General features: G+C 38.2%; 2 protein-coding genes across 9 annotated transcripts in view; one reads left to right on the top strand and one right to left on the bottom strand.

Annotated features, from left to right (window-relative positions):
* Positions 1-1719, top strand: part of CUL1 (cullin 1) — a 54746-nt gene extending 53027 nt beyond the window's left edge. Inside the window, exons 21-22 of the mRNA XM_075493735.1 lie at positions 134-247; positions 1147-1719. Of these exons, the coding sequence (XP_075349850.1) occupies positions 134-247; positions 1147-1227 (195 nt within the window). The 3' untranslated portion in view covers positions 1228-1719. The remainder of the gene's footprint in view (positions 1-133; positions 248-1146) is intronic.
* A 2660-nt stretch (positions 1720-4379) lies between these two features.
* EZH2 (enhancer of zeste 2 polycomb repressive complex 2 subunit) overlaps positions 4380-24853 on the bottom strand; it is a 51657-nt gene continuing 31183 nt past the window's right edge. For 7 of the 8 annotated variants that reach the window (XM_075493737.1, XM_075493739.1, XM_075493741.1 and 4 more), the window contains exons 8-20: positions 24640-24803; positions 18053-18144; positions 16814-17054; positions 16207-16376; positions 15733-15827; positions 10071-10111; positions 8771-8896; positions 8215-8393; positions 7272-7367; positions 6569-6650; positions 5672-5752; positions 5475-5559; positions 4380-4714 (exon numbers count right to left, since the gene is read on the bottom strand). In XM_075493737.1, coding sequence (XP_075349852.1) covers positions 4654-4714; positions 5475-5559; positions 5672-5752; positions 6569-6650; positions 7272-7367; positions 8215-8393; positions 8771-8896; positions 10071-10111; positions 15733-15827; positions 16207-16376; positions 16814-17054; positions 18053-18144; positions 24640-24803 — 1513 coding nt within the window. In that variant the 3' untranslated portion in view covers positions 4380-4653. The remainder of the gene's footprint in view (positions 4715-5474; positions 5560-5671; positions 5753-6568; positions 6651-7271; positions 7368-8214; positions 8394-8770; positions 8897-10070; positions 10112-15732; positions 15828-16206; positions 16377-16813; positions 17055-18052; positions 18145-24639; positions 24804-24853) is intronic. The other variant, XM_075493743.1, reaches the window with a different exon arrangement.

Consider the following 24853-nt stretch of genomic DNA (forward strand, 5'->3'; position numbering starts at 1 on the left):
TCCCCATCTGGTTCTCTAGTTTGCTGTGATGATGCTTCTGCACTAGCAGACGTGATCTGCTAGGGAAGTAAAATGGCTTTATCCAGAACAAGTAGTTTGCTCCTAAGCACACCTTTCCGACTTTGCTGTGCAGGCTGCTATTGTGAGAATCATGAAAATGAGGAAGGTTCTAAAACACCAGCAACTGCTTGGAGAAGTGCTAACACAGCTGTCCTCGAGGTTCAAGCCACGAGTTCCAGTCATTAAGGTATGTGAGAACTGCGTCTCTGAACCTGTGTTCCAGGAGGTGAGGAGGATATATATAGACAAAATATATGCTTCCAAATTAAAAAGGGAAGCTAAGGAGATGGGATGGGTAAGGACAGATTACTGGAGTTGTAAATTAAGTAGGAAATGTTTTAGCCAGAAATACTGTATTTCTCTTCTGGTAATATGCATGTTTTGTATTGTTGGCCGTGGTAACGCAGTAGCTTGCTTGCATCTTTTCACATCAGTGCCAGCTTGCAGCAGCCTCTGCTCCAGGCTTACCTCTTGTTCCTGCTCTCCCAGTTGTGGGGGTACCACTGCTTGTGGGCCGGCTCAATGGAACAGTTTCCTGATCTCTTCTAGAATAAAAATGTTGGGGAGGGGTGCATTATATTTGTTCATTGTCATCGGTTTGTTTAGTGGTCCCACCAATGGCTTTTACATCCGCAGCCAATGGGATAGGTGGGGCAAAAAACAGGCAGTGGAGAGCAGTTGCATAAACTGGCACCAAATGCTGAAAGAGATGCACCCTGAAACAGGCAGCTAGTTACCGCAACTGCTATCTTTAGTAACATTACAGTAAGCACTCTGCATCTTGGTTTAACTCTTTATTTGCTGTCTTACTATGAAGTTGCTCAGCATACTGATGATCAGTTGAGCTCCCAGTCACTACCCTGGAATGGCATCAAGTAAGCATAATTCAGTTTAGTGGATTAGTGAAGTCCTCTACTTGGCTGTGGTGAGAAACGGGAGAGCGAATTGCCATGGTTTGTGCCCTTTGCCTACTCCCGTCCTCTACTTGGCATGAAATTCAATGGCCAAAATTGTTCAAAGTTTGTAGCAACCACAGAGAGGGCTTTTCTGCCAGTGTTGCACCACTTACGTTTGTTTCTCCCACAGAAATGCATCGACATTCTGATTGAGAAGGAGTACTTGGAACGCGTAGACGGCGAGAAGGACACCTACAGCTACTTGGCTTAACATTTTTATTAGCAATTACTTGACTGTGTGACACTCGGCAAATAGGTATGTGATGGAAAGAATGAAAGCAACGGAACTTCATAGCAGCCACCCTGCTGCCATTTGGACCTCCCTTTTTAATAACTGAGACCAGGACTCCCATCAGCCAGTCTCAGACTTACATCAGAACTGCTCAGGATTGATACATTTCAAGTATGTAAATATGGACACCAATGCCATTTAACCTAATTTAAGAACAGAAAGGAATCAAACCCTTCTCCTTTAAGGGTTGCATGCTACTGCATTTAAATCAATACATTGGCTATATGATAAACAGCTGCCATCACAGGCAGCACTTATAAATGTTGGCAGCACTTTGAGAGCGAGTCTGAATGGACCCATGTGTAATCTGCTATGAAAAACCATTTGTATAGTGTGTTTCATTTTTTAATGTGTGATAAATAAAAAAAAATTAAAAGATTTCTGTACAAGTTGCATTTGGTTTTATTGTTTTAAGTTTCATGACTTATCTTTCTAAATGTAAATAAAAGGTATAATGGTTATGAAAGCTATAGAAATTCGTTTTGCTTTTCCTCCTTTTCCCTGTTTTCTGGTGATTTAAGTACATTTTGTTCTCTGAAGAAATTAATTGCCATCTATCATCAAATGTGCATGTTACTCTCTTTTTAAGAGGAAATGTCTGGGCTTTGAAACAAAAGTTGTGATGATTTCACATGATATGCAGAACAGAAAATACTTAGAATATATGTGGCAATAATTGGTCAGCTGAAATTGGAGCTGGTTTTTAATATTGTTCAGTATACTATAAAATGCATCACACTTGCCTAAATACTGCCCTGAGTAAATAAGGTTAGGCTGCCCATTTCTTTGACTAAGCCAGAAAATTGAGTGTGTTCCTAAAGATCTCTTCCCATTAAATGCAATTAGAATATTTTTGAGTGTTACTGCACATACAGTGATTGACCAGGCTTCATTCCATTCTTCTCACAATGTTTTGTGCTCATTATATACATGTGAAATGAGTATTAGCTTTCCACATGTTACAAGCAAAACACTACCATCCAAAACGTGACATTTTGGTAATTTATATTTTCTATTCTTGATGGTGAAAAGAACTGAACTGCTGCAGCCAGACCCTTTTTTTCCCTTAGAATCTGTGATTTGTTCAGTGTTTGTTCTGGCATGAAGAAAAAGGAGCCAGGGTTTGTGTTGATACTGTTTTTCTCTGAGGGAAACTCGTTTTTCATGGTTACAATTGGGCTTTGACCTACAAAAATGTCTGGGTGGGTTTGTTTTTATTTTGTTTTGGGGTTTTTTGTTTGTTTTTGTTGTGTTTTTTTTAAAGACTCCCAGCTTGAATTATGGAGCAGTATTAGATATGATCCAAATTGGTTTGGAAAATGGGGGAAAATTCTCATCCCCACTTGAGATTTTGCATGCTTGCTCTTCCTATCCTGAAAGAACTTTAATTGCACTAAAGACTGCCAGTGTGGGTAATAGGAGCATCTTGCTGTTCAATTTTCAGATTGCTTTTTGAAATTTAGAAGAATGGAGCTTGTGATGCTTTCTGTGCTGGCTTTTTTTTTTTCTTTAAGATGCTGTTTTGTGTTTTGTTTTTGTAAACTCTCTCCTAGCAGAAAGTTTGGTGCTAGCAGATCTTTGTAGCAGGAGGTAAGAGTGGTACAGTGACAGAGAAGCAGGCTGAATGATGTGGAAGGCTAGAAATAACCTGCTCTGAGCTGCCTCTCAAAGCCTAGCCCTAACCCATCGCTGGTTAAAGCAACGTTGCTTTGTATACTTCGTATGCTGTCTCTTGCAAGAGCTCTATTTTTAAAGTCCATCTGCTGTTGGTCTGGCTTCAGACAAGAGCCATGCTTTAACCCAAGCATGGAGAAAATAAGTTTTGACTTCTGGACTTTTTTTTTTCTGATGAGTAAGATGAGGAGTATGAATTCTTGGTTCTTGCTCAGGCCACCACAGAACAGGATGGCATCTGGCAGCTGCCTGCTGTACTTGAGAGTGTGGAAGCAGGCAGCTCTGCTTTGGCTCTTCCTGAACAGGGCCAGCAAGTTGGAGCTTCCTCAAGTGCAGAACATACAGCGTCAGTGACAGGATTTCTTGAAATCAGTTTTGCAACAGCGTGTCCTGGTGCCTGCCCTCCCACCCCAGCTGTTTTGACTAAAGCATTGTGTTCTATCTAGTAGTAGGCTGCAGAGTTCACACTCAGCTGGCAAATCAGAAATAAATATGTGGTAGTCCTGTACAAGACCCAAACAGACAACTAGCTGCAACCTAAACAATTTTGGATAAAAACAGATATATAAAAAGTTTGTAGTAAGAGATAGTAACTGTGCCAATAAGCAAAATAGTGGTTGCTTACAGCTAAACAAGAGATACAGCAAAAATAGTCTTGGGCTGGTTGATGCAGAAGAGGAACGTATGTGTAATTACTGCTACATTCATTATTCAGTTTGCTGCTTCAGAGAAGCTGCAGCTGAGGGTTCCAGTTTATTGGAGTACCACTGCCAGTTCCCTTACCAAATGATGCCAATGTGTCCTCATCTGTTATTTCCACACTGAGTGAACAGAGCGAAGAGACTCATAGCACCTGCTGGGGCAGCTGAGTTGCCATTAAGCTAATAGGCAAATAGAATCAAACCTTGTACCACAAATTTGTCTTGAAAGTAGGGTTTGTCCCAGCAATCACAACTGTTGTTTTTTCTGGGGGGGGACCCTTTTCCCCACCCTTTAAATACATCTGCTGCTAATGGACAGACTCCATGTTAGGACTAAGGACTGATGAGACTTAGCAAAAGTAGAGAAAAACTTTTAAAAATTAAGTGCAGTTGATATTGTGACAAGAGGTTAGCTGTAGCAGCAACTGTAGGAACTTCTAAACTGCAGCCCTCACTTTAGAATGTAGCTTCAAGACTGTGACTATTTTACTTAGATGCCATACATGCTGAAGTTCCCTTGATCAGCCTGACTGATGGCTCCTACACTTCACATCTTCACGTTAATCTTAACTGTGACCTGAAGTAACAGTAACAGAAGTAGGCAAGTATGGAATACTTCTTCGCTCGGAAGTAAGTATTCACATTGCTTCCTCAACTGGCTGACACAAAATTCCAACTCAGTTCCAGTAAAAATGAAGAAGTTCAAGTATCCTTTATTCAAGGTTGAAAAAAAAATGTACCACACCACATTATTGCAAAAGTTCATAGGTACAAAACACTTTGCAGCTGGTGAGAAGGCAATAAAAAGTTGGGGTTTGTTTTTAAAATTTGTTACTATAAATTACTGTTACAGTACTTTGCAAATACAGAATTTCAAATTGCATCATTTTTATTTTTCTAAAATTGCCCACAGTACTAGAAATTCCTGAAGATAAGGCAGCTGTTTGTTTAAAAGAAGAGGTAGCTGGTGTCAAGGGATTTCCATTTCTCTTTCGATGCCCACATACTTAAGGGCATCAGCTTGGCTATATCTGAAATAATAAAAAAAAAAAAAGAACAATAAAAATTAAAACCAGTAACACTGAACATTTCAGCTTTGTTGTTCTGATGTAACAGCACAGCACCACAGCCTGCAATACTCTCATACTTAGATTTCCTCTCCAGCTGGGGCCTTTACTCCTTGTGTGAATTTGCAGATGCAGAACAATGCTGACCACTCAAAAAACTGCTTTTAGAGGAGTTTGACCAAGAGGACACAAAATACTAAAATTCCACACTTTTTCACCTTGAATGTCACAATGTTCATTTTAGCTAGTGGAAAGCAGCTGCATTTCTCAAGGTTGACTTACACAGTATCATCACTGGACAGCTTAGTTTTCTTCAAGTGAGATGATCTTAGAGGAAAGTGTGAACACAATCTTAGCAAGCACTTCTCGTAATAACGTGAGAATACTTCTTGCCCATTTCTGGATGATGGAAGGGACAACCCATACCGCTACCTAGGGAACCCTACCAGATAAAGTTTAATATGCAGGTCTGTCCCTCTTTGTCACTAAACTTTTCTCTATACAAGCCAGTGTTCCAAGTTGGCAAGGTTCTTAACCAGCTGCTTTTCTCAAGGCAGCCTTACTATGGTACCTGGCTTAAAAAAAATGCAAGGGCACCGCTTCTCGGCTGCTGAGACCTGAGGTTGTAAGGAGGCAGGCACAGTAATTAATTACGACCTGGGCAGAAATATTGAAAACTAATCCAGTCTATGATAGGAAGAAATTACAAAATCCATCTACCAACCTGTAGTCAAAGAACAGTTCTTCACCAGTCTGAATGGCTCTTTTAGCAAATATTCCTATTCTGTGATCACCATTAACCATCATAACTGTTTAAAAGAAATTTAAACTTACATTAACACAAATACTGGTAAAATGTGTACTCTAAATAAGTACCCCACATTTCATACATTGCTAAAAGCAAGTAAATTTAAAACTTACCTTTTGCATAGCAGTTGGGATTTACTGAATGGTTTGCAAATCTAATTTTGTTGCCCTTGCGTGTTGCATCAACCACAAAATCTGGGGGGGAGGGGGAAACAAAACCACAAAAGATGGATAGGTCACCTACAAACAAATTTCTGTGTTTAATACCTAGTGTGCTTGGATTTTAGCAGCTGGAAAAGATAACTGCTCAGCTTCCCACATGGTAAAGCTGGCACATCATCCTACGATAACTGTATTGTTCCGTGAGACTCAAAATATTCCTGCTGCCCCACACTGTGCATTACATTGATCTCCTGCCACAGTGGCACTACTTAGGCTTCTCATTTGAAGCTTCTCTACCTTTATTCCACAAGGACAAGCTCCATAAATATGCTAAGTCAACATTGACATAAAGCAGCTTTTTTTTCCCCCCTTTCAAATATTTTTTAGTATTTCAAACTTGACACAGTGCAGTCTGTGTTTTTCTCTTCAAGTGGCAGTAGCCACATGTCTGTGTGGTTTTTCTTCCCCCAACACAACATAACTTACTGCTAATTTAAGTCACAGTAAAATTATTTCAGACAATACTTAGCAAGCCTTTTAAATTCTTTAGGCTACTTTACTAATGCTTGCACATAATTTTACTCCATGAAATTCTACTTCTACTCAACTCATCTGGTATATTTGGCTTGTGTAATAGGCTCTATTGCTACTATCTAGTTGACTAGTATTTAGGAAAAAAAAAAAAAGCACTAGCTATCAATATTAGGAATCTACACATTGCTAGGAAAAGATCTGTAGAAAAAAAATTTCTCAATGTTACCTGCTGCCTGCAAAAGAACAGGCCTGAACAAAATAGTGAGCATACATATTTTATTTATGCTGCAAGGGTTGTGGCTAGTACATACATACCATTATTCAAGTTAAACAGAAAGCTGCACATGTATTTGTCGTATACTTTTCCTCTTCTGTCTGCCTCATCCTGAGAAATAATCTGAAAGAAATAGTAATTATAAAAGAGACCACTTCTCCCCTTTTGTAACTGTAGCAGCTTAAGGTCAAAAAACCCAGACATTCTGAAAGAAAGGTGGGTTTTTTTATTCTCTGGGACTGAAAATATTCCCAAAAATAAAGTACTGTTTGCAGCAAGCATTCTGCGCTTATCAAACAACCATGGTTTGCTCTTAGCATAAATAAGTTCTTTCAGAGCTGAAGGAAAGCAAGAATTGGCTTCTCATCCCAAAAATCAAGACTGCATACCTGATTCAGAGTTTTCTTATTACTATAGAACATAATTTAGTGAAAGCACCTACTGAATTTTAGTACTATACTAAATGATTTTGCACAAAATTCCAGGCACGCCTGAATTGAAATTACATCTAAGATGAAAATGACACTCCAGCCTCTCATTCTCACAAGAACCTATGTCAATTTTTTTGTGACATTTCAACCATCTAGCTCTTGGGTTTGGAGCCTCTGGCAGCAGTAGCTGTATACTTAGTCAATCACATCTCTCTGTCTAAACATGATACCAAGTTAGAGATGATCTCTTGGTCCCTAGCCATCACAACTTCACTAATTAAGCTCATACATAACCAGTGTTCTCCATCCTTACCTCACCACAGTATTCAGAGATGAATTCATTCTTCTGTACAGGATCTTTGATGAAAATTCCCCAGCCTGCCACATCTGAAGGTGCCAATAGCAAGTGCTGTGGGAGAGAAAAACCAAGAAGTTTAGACATGCTTGGCTTGGATTTGTTTTTTGGTTTGGTTTTTGTTTTGTTTTTAATTCTATCACTTAATGAAACATATGCTGGGGCTCCAGGAGAGAGGACAAGCACGGATTCTTCTAATTATCAAATGCACACTGAAATTACAGCTTGTGGATCAGAAGTTGTATGTGACAGAAAAACCACATGAAGTACTTGAAAACCAATAAAAATTTTAGTTTAACCTTGAAATGAGGGTGTTACAGAAAAACATATACACTAAGGACTTCAATCTAGAAAGGTGTGCCGACAGGAGCCCACTACTGATTAGCTCAGTATTCAACTGAACTGGTTTTTGAGAAGATGTTCCGGAGCAGAAATAAACCTTGGTTTGTTTATTTATTTATTTGACAGAGCTGAACCAGCTTTTGAGATATCTTTGGTAGACTGTATACAAGTTTGTGCTTTAGAATCAACAACTAAAGAAAGAAATAGCCAGTATCTATGGCTCAGCCAAACTTCTTTATGCTTATCTAGGGAAAGACTGACGGAGCTATCACTTTAGAACAGCAGCCTATTTGCAAATTACAAGCAAAGTCTGAATGGGGAAAAGGAGATATTCTACTTCAGTGTTACACAGGAAACACTAACTGGTACATGACAAAACGTACACAGAGCTTAACAGCAGCACATAAGCAAGCTGACATAAGTGACAGCTACCTCCCTTTTTGTTTTTTTGTTTTCCTGTTTGACAGCATGAAGGCAAAGTTCCATTCTTGGCATGAAAATTACAAAAATGCCTCAAAACCAAGGCAATAAGCATGTAGTTGTATAACTATCTACATACTTTTTTGGATCCTCTCTGAATGCTGCAGTTCTTGCAAGAAACATTTTTGCTGTCCCAGTGGTCAGCTGCTCCACATGTTAAACAGAGGTCAGGATCACATTCACGTACAGCTAGGTAACATGGACACTGCTTAGTGTTGCATTGTGCTTTACAACGACATCCAGGAAACCTATTTTGGCCTACAAAGGAACATATGGAAAACAAAAAGGGCAACTATGAAAAAAAGTACTTTGTAAAATTAAGACAGTGCAGATTGTAGCATATCAGAATATTAAAAAAACCATAGCCATTGATATCTGTATAGGACATTCGGGAGTAAATTCCTTCCTTCCCTCATTTTACTTTAGTCTTCCTCAATTTTAGGTCTGAAGACTGTTTCTGACTTCATTCAATGGCTAGTAAAGAGGGCCAAATTAAACTGAACATGTGCTCCCTTCTCACACCATTTGACACAATTTGCTGCTCCTGCCAACACTGCAATACAGACTGCCTGCTAGTACAGAGTTAGATGTTGGGACAGTGAAATACATTTATAGCTTTTAAATGTTTTACTTACATTCTGAGCTGCATTGACAAAACTTCTCACAGAAGTTTTGAGCAATTACACATGGGCAAGAGCTATCACAAGGCTGACGTGGATGATCACATGGCTGATAGTTGTAAACATGATTCGATGACCCATCTGAATAAAAATAGCAACATTTTGTAAAGTTGAAAGGTCCAAACAAACAATATGCAGTTCCCTTCACTCTTTAAAGTATAAATTCCCTTTTAGTCATTTAACTAAGAAAACCCCAAAAATGAACAAAAAATCCCAAACCTATGATCAGTGGGGTTAAAAAACCAAAAGACACCAAACCAGAACTGTAACACTAGTTAGGTGTTTGTCACCATTAGTTGCCTGCTTCCTAGTGCACTTCATTCTTCCCATTACTCAGCTGCTTCGAGTATTCGGAGTGGAAAACTGTTTACTGGGGAAAACTGAAAAATGAAACTACAATGGTATAACTTCCCATGTGAACATGTTCTAGAGTAACACCGATATTATTCAGCAAAGTAAATTTACTCAAATACCCAAAGCAAGTTTTACTGTGGAGCAACAGCCAACTTTCAAACAGATACACTGGCAAAATAATAGTTGGTCATTATACCACTGTGCTTTCCCAAGTCAATTTTCCAATACAGACAACGCTAACAGCTTATAGGCAAGGAGGGACTATAGGGGACAAGTCTAGGGCTTTACCTATAGAGCAGCTAGGAGAATTTGGTGCTATATAAATTATATTTGCTGTTAATACTCCTGAGCTTGTGTTGGGTTTGCATGTATTTGTAAAAATGCTCAAGTTAGCAATCAGCAACCAAAAAGGAGAGAGACACAAACTGATCAATTATTTATGTTGCTAGAAGTCCCAACCAGTCTCAACAAATTTTCAGATAACTATTTCTAAAATAAGCTGTTAAAAAAAAAATGCCACTTCTTATTGCAGCTCCTATTGTTAATACCATTTTTATCTGTACTTCAGTGAGGCCATACTGAAAAGATTGTAAATTCAGCCTCCTCCCCTTTTTATTGAATTATACAGAGCTCTTCCCATTATGTAAACCAAACAGTACCTTTTGTCCCTACAATATCTATGATGAGAGCTTCCTTTTTTTCTTTTATTCCCCCTATAATCTCTAGCTCCCCATGGAATGTATATAATGGCCTAACATTAAAAAAAAAAAAAAAAAGAAAGAAAGAAAGAAACCCAAACAAAAACAAACAAAAAAACCCCAAACCCCCGAAAAACAACACCAAAAAAGCAACAGTAGGATCTTAAGAGTTCAGGACATAAATTGAATGGAAAGATGCTAACCCTTTTTCAGCTGTATCTTTCTGCAATGAGCAGCCCACAACCTGCAAAAACACAAAACAAACACAAGAAGGTTGACAGGAACTCCTTCTGCAGTGGGCTGGGAAAGGTAGCTCCATCTTGCACCCACAAGACTTAAAATAGGAAAGTTTCTGGTAACATGAACATCTGCCAACTACACGCAAGTCAGAAGTGGTTGCAGCAGAACCACCCTGTCCCAGTCTCCTGGAGCTGACAAGATCAACACTCTGCAGGCTGCTCCCTCCCCCTCCCCACACCATTCCTCTAGTCCCAGGATTGTACTGACGAGCAGCCCCCACCCAGCCCAGGCTAGAGATGCTTAAATTCAGATGGCCTTTAAGAAAAACCTGCAAAGAGGAGGCTGCTGGAGCTGCTTCTAGCAGGCAGAAGCAGCAGCAGAAGGAAGGATACAGAATTGCAGATATGCAGGGACATGTCTAAATAGGGGAGTGAAGGTCTGTCCGCTGCTTCGCAGGACTTGGCCCCAGCACCACGCTGGTAGTCTCCCACAGATCACAGCCAGGTACTACCCTTCATCTGCTGAGCTCCGAGTATATGACAAGAGGAGATCACATCTGTCTGGCACAGCCAGATTGATGTGGCCTCAGTATTTCTTCTGGGTGGACAGACTTTTCCCCAGTTTGTTCTGACCGGTGGCACTGTGCTAAGCCTTTTCCCTTCTACTTCAAACTCGCCTTTCTCTTCAAATGCGCCTTTCTCTTACATCCTTACAGTTTTCCTTCAATGTCCTCTTTCTCCATTAGCTTAACTAAGCACTCCCTTTGCAAGAAGTGGTGTTTTTGTTGTGTAGTGTTTTTTAAAAAAATTCAGATTAAGGATTTTCAAAGTTTATACTTCTTGGAGTTTCTTAGTATGTCATATAGCAACATTAAGAGAATATGGGAGAAACCTCATTCCCTGGCCAAATAATACTCTGCTAGCTGCACCTAGCAACCTCACATTCTGTGCAGATTTATTTAGCAGTCCAAAATACTCATGAACACAGGTACTCAAAAATCCCCAGCACAGAACACTTAGAAAGCTATTCTGCCTTTCAGTGAATGCAACACTCAGAGGTTTGCACTCTGAAAAAGTATCTCCCACTGTAACTGCTTAAATAGGACTTTTTAGCTGCTACTTCTTTCATAAAAGCATGATATCAATGGAATGTGTGTGCTGGGGGGGCCAGGACACCAACAGCTTTAGGTAAACAAGATTCTCTATGCAATTGCCCTTCCAAAGCTTTACTGTTTTACTTAACATTAAGTGCTAGACAGCAAACTTTCTTACAAGCATTTGAAGGAACCCATACAAGTTCGAAACCCACAGAGGGAGACTTGTCCAAGTATCTGAGGTTGAGGGGAGGGAACAAACCCAAAGACATTACAGAGCACTGTAATAAATAGATAACATTCCTATTAAGAGTGACACACTCTAGAAAAAAAGGCTACCAACAGATATTTATGAATTATGAGATGCTGACTCTTTGTAAGAAGACAGTTCCCATATAATTGAAAGAAGGAGTGGAATTTTGACTTAAATTACTCTAATGCACATCAAACTACTTTTCTTTTTTGTCTGGCTGGTATTCGGCAAATGTAACATATACCATATTTTTGAACAATTCTTTCACAGAAGCTTGTCTCTCAGCCCAAGATAATAAGGACCTACTAGCATACCAAATCCTTAAAAGCTTTCTGTGGATAGACTTCTTAAAACACCACTTCATCAGCAATTTTTTTTTTTTGGGGGGGGGTGGTGGTGGTGGTGGTTAGGGGTTTTTTTGTGGTTTGGGTTATTTTTTTTTTTTCCAGGTAAGCACCATCCTAATACTTTAGAAGTAAAATGCCACTTGCTGACTAGTTGCCACCTGAGACATTTTGGTTTCTACAGGAAAGTATAGACTGTATGGACAAAGGTCACCTGAATATGACAAAGATTGCCGCCATCAACAAAGGATTAATACTAACAATGCAAAATGGATAGAAAATTAAATATGGCAGTCACAATGACAAAGGCATCAGCTTAGCCACTCTTGTAACAGAGATTGGTGTCACAGGAGGAAGAGACCCTAGCAAGAAAGGAGCTGGAGACAATATGGTGTGAGCATGAATTGTGGGGAATGACTGAAGATAGCTGCCAACACTGACCAATTCGACAGGAGGTTTGATTAGCACAATCAAATAGTACATTCATTGGCTTGCAACTGTCAAAAACCGCCAGGAAGCACTTCAAGTTCCCCCGATTAGTGCACAAAGCTGAAGCCTGAATGTGTCCACCATACTAAAGGTGGACTACTTTACCTATCTGCCCTGTAATCTGCTGTCTTGACCAGAAACAAAAGGCAAGATCTGGTCCCATGCACTAGGAAGCAAAGGCAAGGAAAAAAAGACAGAAACTTGCGAAAACACTCGTGACTCAAAGCTTCATAAAAAAAAGCAAATAGGAAACTCAGTGGCAGATTTCCAAGCAAGCAGGTGGATTTGTACATGTGGTTGCTGACATCTGCAGGGTAGCCAGCTTAGAAAACAAGTGTTTCCAGAAACATTATGACAGAAGCTGTCAAAAACATTGTTGTTCTCTGCTAACAACCTACTAGATTTTGCCAGTGTTTTCAGGAGGCACTGGTATCAGCCAATCAGGCAGTAGAAATGCATTCTTTAGAAGAGGCTACACTAGCGTTTCTTTCTCTGCACAGGGATGCTCTGCTACCTGAAATAGCACTGAAAATTCAAAATACGTGCCAATTATGTCAATACATGTAGTTAAGTCTTTGCAGTGTTTGATTTTCTGGCATCACTCAAAGACTTCTTTTCAGTCTCCTAAATCATATCTTATCCACGGCCTCCCTGCCTCTCTAAGACTCAGCCTTCCAACCAGGTGGCACATAAGAGTACCTGTGCCAATGCCTCAGCTGCACCTTTTGCCTTTAAATCCCTATAAAAAAGCACCCTGAACTTTAGGCAGAACCATGTAAGCTATTCAAACATATGCAGTGAACAGTAGTCCAGTGGAAGGTAGGGACAGGAAAAGGAAAATGGGAAAATGGGGAAAAAGAAAATACTGTCAAATAAAGTTTACTAAGTAGACTTGCATCAGAATAGGGGATGAGGGAGGGAAGGAAAACAAAAATAAACAAGAAGCAGCATTGCATGGCCCTACAATCAATAACAGATCCTTACCAATCCTGAGGAAGGAGTGTTGATTAGTTACAATTCAGCTCCCAGTAATGGAAGAAAACATACACATAAGAGAATGAACAGTGCTGAAGTACTCTCCCTCCAGCATACGCTCATGCTTTTCTGAATTCTTTCTTGGTTCAGATTTTTCTATTGGCTTCTATGCAAAGTACTTACTCCTCCAGCAAAGCAGAGTTTTCACAAACTGCCTGGCTAGTCTCTGATATATAGGACAGGCTCTGACACTTACTGGTTCTCCAAAAAACAACTATATAAAAAGTCTTCTCTCATTGATCGGCCTTATTATGGCTATCTAACAAAAATGACATTGGAAGGAGGGAGAGAATATCTTTTACTACCCAAGAGGGGTCTACTCTTGCCAGCTAGTTGCTCAGTATGCCTATACGGGCACCAAGATCACATGGTAAATAGGCAAAGTCTTGTAAGAAAATCTGCTATCAAATCAGTTACAGGAGGCCATTAAAAGCAGCCTTCTGCTGGTGCCTTTCTCTTTGGTGAATGCTGCTTTTGGTCGAAGGCTGTCTACTACATGTACATGTGGAAAACCTGCAGACCAGCAAGTCCCTTGCAATGGAAAAGTGCAAACAGGACAGAAGGGCCTTCCTGGCTCTAGGATTGGATTTACTCTAGGAGTGAGTAAACTCAACTCAAAGAAATGTAAGAAACAAAGAAAGACTTCCAGATGGTTTTCCCAATTGCTAGTTGTGCGACATCTTTAGAGAGTACTCAGATTACAGTTGTATGTAGGCGGGCTAAAAGGTTTTCCTTTTTTAAAAAAAAGACTACTGCACATAGAAGAATGGAGACAGCTTGATTGCCACATATTCTGTGAAATCAAATAAAAAAAATTATCTCCTTCCTTCAACGAGAGTCAAAAGAATTAAAAGGCATTTCAAAACTAAATTGCTAGCATAAAAGTTTTTATATTGGCAACTAATAAGAACAAAATAACAGAAGAAACCCCAAGTAATGATATGTGCTTTTATTTATTTGGGGGAAAAAAAAAATAACCAAAAAAAGTCTCAAAACTCCTCCAAAAAAATGTCAACCTGGTAACCATATAATCCATTTCCGCTTCAAAATACATTTGAGCCTTTTAGTTGCTCTTTTCAAATAGATGTAGTGGCACCATTTTTATAGCAATTCGTGTGGCACCATTTTTATAGCAATTCGTGTGAATCTGAAAGAAAGCTAATTCCCACTGCGTATTCCAAACTTGCACTATGGCTAATAACTCCAGATTTAAACAGCCAAGCCCACCAAATGCCCAAAAACTTGAAAACTGTCCCAAGAGCATTAAATCAATAGTTTATGCTGAGAATAGAACCTCTTCCAGATGCTCACTGAATCTTTTCCTAGCTCACATCAGCTGCCTCTATGCTACAAAGCAGAAACATTCTACTCCACGTCAACAGTATCTTTGAACCTGTATCAGGAATTTCACTAAGCCTGGAAATAATAGATATACTTAGACAAGCTAAGACAGAAGCAAGAAGAATTGATGAGAGAAGAACTGGAAGAACAAATTTGGGGGAAAATAAAGAAAGTTAAGGGGAGAAATAGGAAACTTTATGGAAAAAAGTATACTTATTGCTTGCAGAAAAGAAATGTTCTTGCTAATTTTCAGTCAGCTTTTTATCTCCTATATTCTTATTCCTGGGAATAAAAATAGTCAATGCAGAGTTGCATTTTTCATACCTCAGGAGACTCAAAGAAAAATGCATTTCACTGACAGACAGCAGCCACCAAGTTTACAATTTCAACAGAAATTGTTTCAGATGGTCTTTGTGGCTCCAGCAAAAAGCTTGATTTTGTTCTTCATTGCAGCTTCACTTTAAATAACAACTTGTTAACCTGGTTCTTTAGTTGAAGTTCTAGTTGATAATGAAACTGGGGTGTTACAAAGGAATAGTCTCTCAAAGAAAAAAGGCAATCCTACTAGTTTGCTACAACATTTTTGCTTACTGATCATCTGAATCTTAATAGAATACACTTTACCATAAAAACCCCATGAGTTTTAATTTACAAAATAACATATAATCACTATTGAATCCCATTATAACACTTGTAAATTTAATATTTATTGCTGCAAACAAAATTATACCGCAATATCTTGAATGTTATAACAAGCTGTGTAGAGTATTTCTAATCTAAACTTAGTTTGACTACTTGCAGCAACACACCTACAAGAATCTGCTAACAAGAATCTGGCTGTTAAAGAGGTTAAAAAGAAGGGAGAAGGGAAAAGACATGGAAGGTTATACTTGCCAATGCAGTAAGATTTTGTCTGAAACCAAAACACCATTTTGTTTTATGGCTGCAAATTTTGTTTTTGGAAGCAAAAAGAGAAGAGTTGCATGACTTTTCCTCCAAAATACTTTCTGTTCTGATCCCCTGTATCTCCAATTTATTGTTACGCTAAAGTTATTTAGTAACAGATTTACCTGTGTTTCCTTTTCTTCTTTCTGGGAGGAGTATCAACATCTTCAGCAGGGACTGGAGCAATAATACTAGATTCCTTTACTCTAAACTCATACACCTAACAAGAGATACCATAATACATCCACGATAAATCTCTCACTAGTAGAAAGTTACTCATTTTCTAAGTTAGTATGATTTCCTCCAACCAACAACTTACAGATTATATCCAATCATAGTCTCTTTTCAATACATTTAAAGTTGATTATTTTTGTCACTTAAGAACAGATAGTCTAATTTAAACCTCCTGTAAATTTAATTTAAAAACAGTTTTAAAACTAACTTTTATATATTTGTGGCACGAATTCTAGATCATAGCATTCTTGGGAAAACCAAGAGAATTCATTAATTTTCTCTTTTAGTAATCAATACTAGTATTTCTGTACTTCAGTTTTAAAAGTAAAACGCTATCATCCTTAGTAAGTAGCTTCCTTTCTTACCTGCCTACACGTTTTGGTCCCAATCAGTCTGGCAATTGCACAGAAGTTGTCATAGTAGGTGCCAATAAGAACTCTAAACATTGAGGCTTCTGCACCACTCCATTCCACATTCTCTGGAGGCTCAATATTTGGCTTCATCTTTATCGGTGTTTGACACCTAGAATTTGCTTCTGTAATAAATAATTGATAGTATGGGTCAATGTAAGGCTATGTTTCAAAGGTTTTACACAGCCCTTAAAAATGTCAGATTATTAACTGTAGTTAAAAATATCCCAGGTTTTTGTTGTTGTTGTTTACTAATCTAAGTGCCACAACAAAGCAGCACTTTTCACATACCTCTTAAAGAAGTTAAAAATTAGGTAACAGTAGCTATTGAAATTACACGATCTCACCACTATACATAAATCAAGACAGTCTGGAAATTTTCTTACAGGGTTCTATTTGATTAAACTCATATTATTACTCTATATTACTCTATTAGTCTTTTCACTCAGTTCCATACATTCCAAATACATGGTTTCTAGGATCGCATGGCTCAACTTGGTGGGTTTTTTTATCCTCTCAAGCACTGCAGCTAATTGAATAAAGAGGCATTGACTAGCCTTACCAGACGAACTGGATGTTTCATCTTTCTTTTCTTCTTCTTCTTTATCATTGTTTTCTCCTCCAGTTTCAGTTCCAGCTTCTCTATCACTATCTGTGTCTTTTGATTCCAATACATTTATTGTTGGCGTGCTGGGTCTGCTGGTGTTGTTTGGAAGTCTTCCCCTTCGGCGGCCACCTGGGCGCTTTGGTGGTGTCTTTATACGCTCAGCGGTCAAGGCAGCTGCAAACTCCTTTGCACCTTCCTAAACACAAAACATTACAATTTTCAGTAAAAGAATTAAAAAGTGTTTTCACCTGTGGTCAGGGATTGGGGGAGAACACGTTCTACTTGCATACTGTATAACTTTGCATTGTTCTACAAATAATCATGTACACACAAATTCCAGTTAAAGGTACTCTAACCATGAACGTAAATACTTTTGATGCTATCATGGAAGGAAAGGGAAAAAAAAAAAAAAATCTACATTTACAAAGTACTTATGTCAGTATTTAAGTTCTGCTTTCATTTTGGCTGCCAAGTGAAAAATAATTCAGTAGTAATTTCTATTTTCCTAGATGACAGAAAAAAAATGAGAATTTCTCACAGAGAATACCCTTCAAAATACAACTACTCTTCTTGCACATGGCACTTAAACAATATGCGTTCTGCATTTTTTAAAATGCAATCTCTGGTAATTTGTTTTCTAGTGGAAAGGGGTATGACAATGTATAATAAGTTTTTAGATTGGAAAATTACATGGTTTCTCATACTAATAAATTTAGGGGAAGTGCAAGAGAGATTTGAAATTATATTACTAAGGATTTCCCCTTCTTAATTTCCATCCTGTTGTTTCTTAAGAGCACAAGTACTGGATGGAATCCGCCTCTGGCAAACTAAAAAACCTTTATAATTTTTAGTTGTGATATAACTTATGAGAGAGTAAGTCTGTAAGACCCAGTTCTTTGACTACATCAGACGCAATAACAGCAGCACATTATTAGGAGGTAATAATCGTTCTTCCCTACAAATATCTCAGGCTACATCTAATAGAGCTAAAAATTATTCCTACTTAGACTTTCATTTGATGATTGGAAGTTAACTCTTTTCTTTAGCACAAACTGAAGATAACATACTTGACTGCAAGTGGCCCACAAGTATATGCACTATCATAGATCCAGCATGTCCTTACACTAAGTGTAGCTTGCTATACTGCAGCTAGAACTAGCACTTAGTGAATTCTAACATATGAAGTTATCTTACCAGATGTTGATAACAGTGCGGTCCACAAGGCTTATTATCTAATGCTGTTTCTGTATTCTTTCGTTTATAAGTATTAGGAGTTGCGTGGAATGCTGTTGAATCAAAACATCACATTTGTAAGTTTTAATATAAAAAATACATTAAATATCTAACCTCAAACAGTATCCAAAACACAAGGTTTGCCACGACTTTACTAAAACCAGAATAAAAATTGTAACAAATGGAAAAAAAACCCACAAAATAAACCCCATCTAGTGACGTTTGACTTACCACTTAAATATACAGAAACAGCACACGGGTAAGTTTCGCATATGCCCGTTTACATCAGTGAAGACAATCGTCACATTTGTTTCATGTATCAAGGAAGACTCTCTGTATCTCCCTTCCCAACAAACAGAATAGACTTTACTTCCATTACCATGTTAAATGGAATTATTCAGGGCTTCTCTTATTAATGCATGATCTTCTCTCAATCCGTAAGATTCGGGTGTTCAATTTCTATCTTGTCAAAAAATCCAACCCCACACACTTTTGAAAGGTAATGGACCCACTTTTCATTTTTGTTAGTGAGAAGGACACATAAGCTTTTTTTACTCTATTAGTTTATCAGCACTCCAACTAAGCTGCCAGGTGATAAGAGTTCAATTCCTATATCCCAGCTGCAGGGTAAACATAAGTTAGCATCGCACAGTCACTACGGATCAGAACAACCACAGTTATGTCTGCAACTTGCAGAGAAATGTCTGCTCATGTATCTGACGGACTCTGTATAGTTCTAAGTTGCAGAATGGTGACTCAGAATGGAGCAGAACTGGATACATTACAGATGCAACATGAGCACCTTTATAACAGGATGGCAGAGTTTCCTACCCATTCCCTTTGCCAGAGCTCATCTCTACCAGCTCTCCCCTTGTGCGATCCCTGCCTCCCAGCAGGATGTTTTCAGGGAGACTGACTTTCCTGGTTTTGCTGGAAGTCTTGGGAACTCTTGCATATCCCTTAACTGAAGCCTGGAAAATCTGCAGCTAGGTTCTCACCAGAACTCATATACTCATGTTCCCAAATTATATTAGCTTTTTGATATACCATCCTTAGTTTTCTGCAATTCTCTTTTTTTAAAAAATTCCCCCATGCTCAAGGAATGAATTTTTTTTAATATATATAGAGATATATAAATAGCAATAAATACTTTTTCCCCCTAAATGTGCTAACAGTGGCATACACAACTGCAAGGAAAAAAAATCTAGAATGCACTCAAGTTTTTAAAAAAAAAAAAAAAAAAACAAAAAAAAAAACAAACCCAAAAAAACCACTACTTGGTGCTAGCTGTCTGTTTCCTAATGCTCCATGAAGGCCTACAAAACTACAAAAGACGCCCACCTGAAAATACATGATTCCCAAGCATTGTAAAAGCACTTACGCTGCAGTTTTACTGCAGTTGCAGTTAGGCAATTGTAACTTACAGTTAAGTTTTTCAACACTCAGTGAATGAAAAGTGCTAATGTTCAAACTGAAAGAAGAAATCCCTCCCCTCTTACCCATATTAATCCATAAGAAGGGCCATTCCGTATCAACACCACACACATCCTTCTCCTTCAATAAGCCACCACCATAGGCTCTCCTACTCATCTTATTTCTAAGATTGTACACGAGGCTTCTCTTTATAATAGTCCACTATGCTTTCAAGACTGAACTTTTCAAATGCCGTTCCTTCCCTTTTAAAAAATGTGGGCAGAGCTCACATATGTCTTCACAGACAAAGTTTTTAAAAGCAAATCTCATTTCAGTGATCTGGTTTGCAGCGTAGCTCCACAAGCACTTGTTTTGGCACCAGTGGGGAGGGTGACCCGTGGTGGTGAGCACTTCTTAAAGGAGCTTCTCTGATGAAACCACTCCGTCTTGGAACCATCACTTCATGCTCCCCTCCCATAAGGGAAGGTATGCTGGAAATCAAATCAAATTCTATAATGTTATGCCTGTATTAATGACAGCAGCACATGGGAACCTCAGGGAAGCAATGTATTCTTCCAAGGCTTTCTTAAAAAGGTATAAACAATATAAAAGTATCAATAATTAAATATTGTGTCACTTTCTCCAGAGAAAAATATTACATTTTATAAATCTGGAAACACAAAAAAGCTTCAATTTTCCACATATGGACATATAGATATGTAAAAATTATTTAAAAGCAAGTATAGGAGTGTAATTTATGCACATAGTTGCTATTAGCACTGTTTCTTCCCCCACATTCCAGTTAAAAGCTTTTATGTAGTATGTCACTTCTCATATGTTTCACATAACCCTGAAGTGTTCGTGCATTCTGTAGGTAAAATATGTTAAATAACAAAGAACCTTTGCAATTTAATGCCAAGTTTTTCCACCTGTTCCCAGCTTTTAAGAAACAATGAGATGATGGGAGCCCCCCACCCAAACATGGAGGGGGAAAACCCACATATTTTTCAACACTGCATCTTTAAATTTGCACAGTATACCATTTCATTCATTCAGGTTGTTTTTGTTTTGTTTTGGTTTTTTTTGCATAACTGTTTTACCCTCTCTTCATACCACAAGGAAAATAATTTTGCAACAATGCAAAAGAACAGTAAAACATTTGCAAGCTATGATCCATATCTGACTGCTGTAATGTGCAGAAATCAAAACTATTGATGCAAACATTTCTCTCATAAGTTCATTTGTGGGAAGTCCTAAAATGAGTGTTTATCTTTTAATATTTAATGTTTTCCTTTAGACAATGAAGAAATGTTTAGTTTGTAATGCAGTGAAATCAATCAATGTTTAACTTTTTAAACCAGCGAGACCTCAAAAATACACTATATTCAATACTTAATATTAGAATCATCTCTCGTATTCCACTATTTCAAAAACACCCACAGTATAGTACTGACAACTATAGACAGAACCTACCACCACTGTTGCAAGGTATTTTTTTTTAGGAGGCTTGTTACAGAGAAAGGACCTAGGACAAGAATAAAACTGTTTGTACAGCTGTATTATGAATCTTGCAAATATCAATAGTAATTTTTTTTCAAAAATCAAAGAAGACTTTGCAGATTTTCCTAAACAACTGAACTCTGTATTTCTTCAATAATTTCCTTAAGAAAGTCATTCTAAAACTGCTTCACTGAACATGTTTTCTGTCTTTGAGATTTATTACCTGTCTCATCCCCAGTGGGCTCAATTCTCATATTTTTCATAATGTGAAAGTACACAGGCAGCAGTTTAGCCTGAAATGTACATTTGCTTCACAGTCAAGCTATTTGGGAAATTCTCCCTACCTGATATTTTTCCTTCTTCTAAATTCTTTGTTAGTCCAGACATTTAGGCATAATTCCTTGCTGTCAGCAAATGAAGTCGGTACACAAGTTTTTTCAGTAATGTCATCACCTGCACATAAAGGGATTGCCAGGTCGTCAAGGGGACTTGACATGTTAAAAATCTAATGATAACTTTTCCAATATTTAACTCAAATGTTCTAGAATAAAGATTTGAAACTACATAAAATAAGGCTAATCTTAACAAAAATGGAATTTAAGAGGGGGAATTACAAAAATCAAAACCAAACCTAATAGAATTCCTGTATTTTTTAAATACTCTATGCCTTCTCCAGAGACTTGTGCCTTTCAAAGTACAAATCTGATCACTGTAGCCCACCATGTTACCAAAGTAATTCATCAAAAATGTCTTCTGAAGAAGCCAGGACATCATCCTGTAGCGCTTGGCAATTGCATGAAGTAGAACATAGGGGCAACTGATTAGGGTGCTAGTAGAAATGTTATCAACTTTTTAAAAAAAGTTAAATTGTTAAGTTGTTGCAGAGACAATGAAAATTGCTAGTGCAGCCTTCCAATAACCAGAGTAGTCTTTTTTTGATGAGTTACTTATTCCCGGCAATGAATCAGGTGGATTTTGACCAACAGTCTTAAAACTTCACAGAAAGTGAAGAGGTCATACAAGTGACTCTCTGTTTTTAACAGATAAATTCCTAGCTCTAGACAGACATGCAGACAGACAGATACACAGACAGAAAACAATCCTCTTTCTTCGGTGTTACTACAGACAAAAGCAGAAGGAAGTAATGCATCCAAAGCAGTGACCAGTCATTGTAGAGGTGGGATTTGGGTAGGTCTTCAGGGAATGGTGACTGAAGCATCAGTTTACTACATTCTGTGTCCAGCCTGGAGGCTACATAGTAAATGTGTAAATCAAGCTTCAAGAGATCTCTTTGCAATGATCAAGTATCAAATATATTTTTATCAGTGACAATGCATGTGCTGCATAAGCTGTCATGAAGAGCATTATCATAACTGGTAATTTCACACTCCATCTTGACACAAAGGTACATCTTGAACGCCTCCACAGTGGAAGCGTTATTCTTCCCTCTTTCTGCTATGGCCCTGAAAACCTGAAGAGATTACTTAAAGTTTGGGCCTTTTTAAGAACAAGGCATAGTTTAAAATGAAGCCTTGGACATACACCACTTTGGAAAGAATATTGACTTGTTTAAGGGACTTCTCAAAAATCACCAGCAACAAGAATTCAGGTAATCTTTTAGCAGAAAGACTTTGTCTTCCATCTCAAGGTTATGAACACAGTTTCTCTGTGTTCATCTCTGTGTTCAAAATAATAAAGGGGGCACAATGCTTTTGGCTTAAAGGATGCTGCTAGTGTGAGAACTGAGGTCCTACATGACTCTGGACTTTGTCATTGGCTGAATGTGGCACTTAAGAACATGTCAAAATGCACAACACTATGAACCCATCCTTCACAGCACTAAAAGAAAAGAAGTCTCACAGAGTTGGTGCCTCAAATCTGTGGACTGGTAATACCAAGCTCCCCAGAGTAGTAGGTAGTAAAATGTGATCTGTGGATCCTTTCAGTTCTACGTCTAACAATCTGCAAAAATCACTATGAAAGGCAAATCTATATAAGCTATGTAAGTAATCAAATACATATGTATTTTAAAGGAGCCCATATCTTCACTGGAAAACTCCTACAAGTTTATAAAATTAGTGAGAAAAATGGCCTAAAACCACTGTTGCAGAAGTACCTAAAATCTTCTGGGGTGCTACTGGAAAAGGTTTGTTCTCGCTATGTCTGGACAATGCTTTCTTGTTGACTTAAAAGTAAAACTAGACTGAGACTCAATCTCCCTGCTGGACTATTGAGAGTGTGAGGAACTCGTAAAACCACTGCCAGGCGAATGGATTTGCCAAGAGGTAGCAGACAGCTTCACTTCCCTGTCCTACAGACTAAGGCTGCACACAGCACTTCTTGGAATGAGTCATCCGGGCAACTAAGATACTTCTAAACAAAACCTACAGCTTCACAGAACACACCGTGCTGAAGCTGGCTGGACAAGGCAGCAGCTATACCTCCAGAAACTTAGTGTTCTTAAACATTATTCGGAAGTAAGAGCTTCTTTGTTTGTATTTTCAAGCAAGGCCTGCCAACAGAATGCAAGGAGAAAGTGAAACTAACAGACCTGACTCCAAAAGCCACAAACACTAAAGAAACTAGGAACAGGAAAAGCTTCCCCTTCCCCTGCCATCTGAGAACAATTCCAGTTCCTCCTCAAACTAAAAGACAGCTAAGGGATACTTAAAAGCAGCAGCACTGTGTAAAGCCTTCACTGTGAAGTACAAATATAGGCCGATTGCATGTGTGCTGGATGAGGAGCTGCTGACAAAGCACGAATATTTCCAAATGAACATGCATGCACACTCACAGTGGAACATGCAAATGAACAGTTAAGTCAAAAAGAGAAAATTAATTTGAAATAGAGGGCATCATAGTATTCAACTACAAGTCGAAACCACTTCATATTTGACTGTTAGGTTCCCCTTTACATTTGACTCCATTCTCAGAGAAAGAATTGTCTCAAGTAGCACTTCAGACTCTCTGTTATTCTTCACACTTTGCAAATGGAAACAAACATCATTGCTAATGCTTTTGTTAAATCTTTCCCCCAAAAGAATGGGACAACATGAAAGCAAATTCAGTGGAAAGGATATCACAATTTCTAAAACTCAACTGTCTGAACAATTCTTATTCAAATCACCAGGTACAAGTAAAGTGGCTAGAAAGTAACCCAAGAGAATGAAAGATAAAACTGTTCCTGGATATTCATTCTCCATGCTGGAAAATGAAGCAAGTCTGATGAATAACCAGGTATTTTTATGGAGCAATATATTCCATTCTCCATGTGCGTCTCTCAGTTACACTGAAAAAGTGTAATACAGAAACAGTAGTAGAGAACAACGTAGTTTTCTTGAACACTATAAAAAGAGAAGTAATATTACAGGTTGGTCCAAGCCAGGAATTCTATATAAACTCCTAAATGCAAAAAGGATAACAAACTACTCCAAACAGGTGCATTCAGTTTCTTGAGGTGTCGTTTTCACTGCAAAATGATGTCAGCATGGACAAATTGTTTTCATAAACTTTAGCGTTATTACTGTTTTTATCTTTTCTTCTGTTTCCTTCCTTCTGTATTGCATCTTATGGTATTTTTAAGTTTCCTGACTTGCAAAAAATAAGATATACAAGCACACTATAATTGTACTTACGATGTAAGAAGCAATCATATTTAAAACAGCGCCTACAGAAGAGTGTGTGAAAAGAGTGCAGGCTTTGCTCCCTCTGAACAGATTTAGCATTTGGTCCATCTATGTTTGGTGTGCATTCAGGAGGAAGAGCTCCGGGAAGCTGCTGCTCAGTGAGTTCTTTGTATCTTAAGAGAAAGAAATAGAAGTTATTTAGTCAGTATAATTAAAAAAAGAG

This window comes from Mycteria americana, chromosome 2 (genome assembly GCF_035582795.1).
Source record: "Mycteria americana isolate JAX WOST 10 ecotype Jacksonville Zoo and Gardens chromosome 2, USCA_MyAme_1.0, whole genome shotgun sequence".
Lineage (NCBI taxonomy): Eukaryota > Metazoa > Chordata > Aves > Ciconiiformes > Ciconiidae > Mycteria > Mycteria americana.